At 31.1% G+C, this 4734-nt stretch overlaps 1 protein-coding gene across 1 annotated transcript in view; it reads right to left on the bottom strand.

Annotated features, from left to right (window-relative positions):
• The window catches only part of Rbbp5 (retinoblastoma binding protein 5), a 14653-nt gene that overhangs the window by 1279 nt on the left and 8640 nt on the right, over positions 1–4734 (bottom strand). The window contains exons 9-10 of the mRNA XM_014418335.3: positions 3673–3885; positions 1251–1455 (exon numbers count right to left, since the gene is read on the bottom strand). Coding sequence (XP_014273821.1) covers positions 1251–1455; positions 3673–3885 — 418 coding nt within the window. The remainder of the gene's footprint in view (positions 1–1250; positions 1456–3672; positions 3886–4734) is intronic.

Raw genomic sequence — 4734 nt, 5'->3', positions numbered from 1 at the left:
AGGCAACAGCCCACTCCTAAACCTCAAGGCAACAGCCCACTCCTAAACCTCAAGGCAACAGCCCACTCCTAAACCTCAAGGCAACAGCCCACTCCAAAACCTCTAGGCATCAGCCCACTCCAAAACCTCTAGGCATCAGCCATGACGAATGAACATTAGTTACCATTAAATAGTATTTTTTTTATTTTGTACCTTTATCAACTGTCACCTGGACAGTAAATCTTGTTAAGTTTTTCTATGTTATCAATTTGAAGTACGTCTTGTATTTTGTTGACGTATGTGTTGTATATGAAGTATTTGTGTCTGTCTTTTATTAGCTTTTCACAGTAGAAAAGGATGTGGTACAGGCTGCAAAAATGAATTGGTTACAGAAAGCGCAGGTTTGCTGGGCTTTGAAATAGAACCTTTAGTTTTTCGTGTAAAACTTAATTAATTCAGGATTTGAAACTCTTAACTGACTTACTGATCTTAGCAAGAATCTTATATATAAGGCCCTAAGTTAAAAAACCGTATGAAGTATTAGTCAAAAACTACATCACCAGCCTAATTATTTGTTTTATAACCCCAAATACATGAGCACATTAACATCTCCCATCAGTAATGAGTGGTCATCTCAGTCTCCCAGATCTTCAAGAGGCAGTTGGTTTCCCAGAGAACTATAGTTGAAATAGATCTTCCTCATGCATCTCCCACTCCATACTTTGAAACGCATCACCTCAGACTTTTCTGTTGCAGTCATAGTTGTAATTTTATCGATTTTAGTGAATAGATGATTTTTTATATATATACTACTATTCCTTGACCTCCATGTGTCAATATTTTCATTTGGTAAACTATTATGTTTATAAAATCCCTTTCAGTTGAAGTTCGACATTCGCAAAGACCAATAATGTCAATGTTATATTTGTCTAAAATATACTTCAGTTCTGTACGTTTGTCATGTGTTAGACCTCCAGCATTCTAAAAAATAATTTTGAGCTTAGAGGTATCATGGTGTTTAGAAAGGCCGTTTACACTACAGGTAGGTACCGTAGTTATCATATTCTATGGGCTGTTTTGGTGAGAGCTGTTGCTCATTTAGCAATATCCAGGGGGTGCATGTATTAATGATATGGACGCAAGCAGCATTGACCCCCTGCTGTACAAGCAGGATTAGGTAAATAAAGTAAAAACAAAAATTAATAAGCAATAATTAATAAACTCTAATCATAAATGAAAAACATTAAGTATTTCAATATTCAAACATTTACCATCAGTAATCGAGCCTTCCAGGTGAATATCATAAGACCTGTGTTTGTGGGAGGTTATCGGGGAAGGAGGAGGTAGTAGGTTTGGTCCGTCTTCAGGATCTTCCACTTCAGGAGCGATCGGAAGGAACTGAAGTATTTTGGATTCTTCGATCTCCTCATCAGAACTGCAGAATGCCACAACAGGATCAATAGAGGTCACATCGACCTGAACAAAGTTTATAATATTATTTTTTGAGAATAAGAAAGATGAAAAAAATTTAAAATTTCCATGAACAATGCTTATTAGTTTATAAACCATTTTGTAAACCCTGCTTTAAAGATATAAATTTAAAAAAAGAATGTAGGAAGATAAGCAGTCGCAGTAACAAAAGGAGTAAAACATTATACAAAAATTTTTAAAAGAAATAGATTAAATTAAAAAAAATATTAATACAGATGAATACAAAACTAATTAATAGAAGGTACAGTCAAGAATAATAGAATTGTAGATACAGAACTAGAGTAATAAATAGCAGAACAATACTTATTACAAATATGGTAGAAAAAATAATTGAATGACAAAAAGATTAAGTAAATGTAAAGGTAAGGAATGGTAACAAGAAGAAATTAATAGGAATAATAATAAATAATAGCAGATAAGAAGAAAAAAAATACATATTATTCAGTCTAGACTAGCTGTGGATTGTAAACCGATGTCACAAACTGATTCGTATTTATGCAAATTTAGAAAATTATTTCCCCACTATTAGAAAAAAAATAAACCCAACTTCAATAGAAAAGGATCCGTTGGGAGTTTTATTACCTTTTGAGAAAATGAAAGTCAATAGCTGTGCAGTAATAATATAACAAAAATAACAAAGGTTTAGGTTATAACTCAAAACAAATCTGGACTGAATAATACATAAGAACTAGCCAGTAATGATACAAAAAATATCCTATTTTGTACGAAGATAATCCGGCTGGTGGTCAATAAACCTACAAAATAGTATAAAAAACTATTTAATGTCAATGAACGTTTCCCCCTACTTTGCAAGGCTTCATCAAAGCTAAATGAAAAACATAATACAAATATTGTAAGAAGAGACAGATTATTAGAATAAATACACAGAGAAAGTAAGAAAGGATGCAAAACATTTTTTTTATATTGCACCGTTTTTTAATTTTACGTATTAATAAATACATTTTTATTTTATCAAAATGTATTTATTAAACTTTTTGTGTCTCTCTATATTCTGTATAAAATCTCTATGTAATATCTTAAACATATACTTCTACATTTATCTAAAACATTTGCCTACTGTAATATAAGAGAAGATATTAGATGATCCTATCAGTTTACTTATGTATATTATAATATCCTCTTTTTGAGTAAATAGTATATTTTTATATATAAAGGGTTTTTATGCTATGTATTGTTTCAATATTGTTCATTTGCTTTGTTAAACCAAAAAGAAATCTAACTTAATTAAGACAAAATAAAATTAAAATTAAAGAAAATCAAGATTTTAAATATAAAAATAAATTTTAATCTTTATTACTATATTGCTGCTTTGCTTTAGTGGTGGCAAAACTAAAAAAATATATGAATGGAATATGGTCCGGGTGCGGCCAAAAAAAACTCAAATAGTAAATCATTATACTATTTTATTGAGCCAACGTTTCGCCCCACGTTGCAGGGCTTCGTCAAAACAGCCTTGACGAAGCCCTGCAACGTGGGGAAAATGTTGGCTCAATAAAATAGTATAATTATTTACTATTTGAGTTTTTTTTTAACCGCACCCGGACCATATTCCATTTATCTATACACACGGTCCGTCAATAATCTTCCAGTATGTCATAAAAAAAATATATAATTTTTACATAATGTTGAACTGGATATACTTCAAAGATAGTACCATAGACAAGAGTTAATTTTCCAACTAGAGTCTTCTTACAAACTGTCCCTAAGGTAATAGGGGTGTAACAAAAGTAACCACAGTTACTTAACCATTAACACAATCTATGTAATATGTCAAATGCAAAATAAATAAAAAACTAAATTCGTGTCAGAAGAATTGTACCACCACAATTAAAGAAAAGGTGTGATATATATTCATCACATAAATAAATAAAAATAACTAGTATTTAAATTTTTGGCCTAATCCCTAATTTTGAAATTGTTATATAATAATAAAATTAGCTGTGTAAATAGTAAATTATATTTAAGTAACTTATAATTAATTTTAAGATATTTATTTTAAATTTCTCTATAATTTTAAAACCGTTGATAGTGCATTACTTTTAAGTTGTAGAGCAATGAGCTAAATAATAAAAAAACTATTCAAAACGTTGTTCAGATGTTAAAACATAATAAAAAGGTTATAATATCGTCTAGAAAAACTACAATACAACAAATATCAAATCATATCGAGCAACTCCTTACTTCCAAATCTTCATCTTCTTTTTGCGGACCAGCAGTGATTGATTTGTCCTCATCACTCAAATCAAATTCACTCTCCCGTTCTTCATATTCGACATTTTCATCCAATTCCTTGAAATCAGGAGCAAAAGCTGACCAATTTTCGACTTGGTTTTGCGCCCATACAGACACTACACCGCTGCTTATTGAAGCAATTATTGGCCGCACTGGATGCCACTAAAAAATTTAAGACATAATAGGTATTATTAGATAAATATGTGTTTTCTTTTCTTTTCTCATTTTAGTGAAAGAAGAGAAACTTTGTATTCATACAGGTAATGACAAAAAAAAAAGTCCTAAGTTTATGAGTTTCTGTTGTCTATTTTCATTTACACAAGTGCAAACATATTTTCCTATATTATACATAAATGATTGACCATATTCCAAAATACGACGCTGTTCGGGGGAGGGGAGGAATGAGTAAAGTGAAATTTAGTTCTAAAGTGGAAAGTATGCACCCCTTTATCATCAAAATCGAGAAGCAAGATACACTCAAGTCCTCACAGCACCCTCTCTACTCTATTGGAGTCTAGCCCTTTATCAGAGCCCAGACCAGACAGAGAAGCTGAAGAGATTTGTCCTAATAATCTTGTCGCAATTCTATGTATTGTATTAGGAGGTAGAATTAATTCCCTGGGAAGTCCTTATTTGATTTTTGCTTAAGGCAGATATCTAGAGGAAGAACCTTTTCCTTTTTCAAAACTTCTTTTGTAAGACCGAGGTCTGCACTGCACAATAATTTTCTAGCTTCATATTTGCAGTTCCAGGAATGAATTTAACGAACAAGGAATAAATTTCAAAGTACAGGAAAATATAAGAAGAAGATGGTCAGGGGTGTGGCCAAACGAAACAAAAACAGTCAACAATTATTTATATTGTAATATGCTCTTTTTTAGTAAATAGTATATTTTGATGTGTAAATGGTTTTAATATGTTTTATTTTATGTATCATTTTAATATTCATTGCTTTGTTTATCCAAAAAGCAAACTAACCAAGTTTCATTGTTTATAATAACTTCGTGATAC

Source organism: Halyomorpha halys, unplaced genomic scaffold (genome assembly GCF_000696795.3).
Source record: "Halyomorpha halys isolate HHAL.00 unplaced genomic scaffold, Hhal_1.1 Scaffold189.1, whole genome shotgun sequence".
NCBI lineage: Eukaryota > Metazoa > Arthropoda > Insecta > Hemiptera > Pentatomidae > Halyomorpha > Halyomorpha halys.
This window is presented reverse-complemented; position numbering and strand designations above follow the sequence as displayed.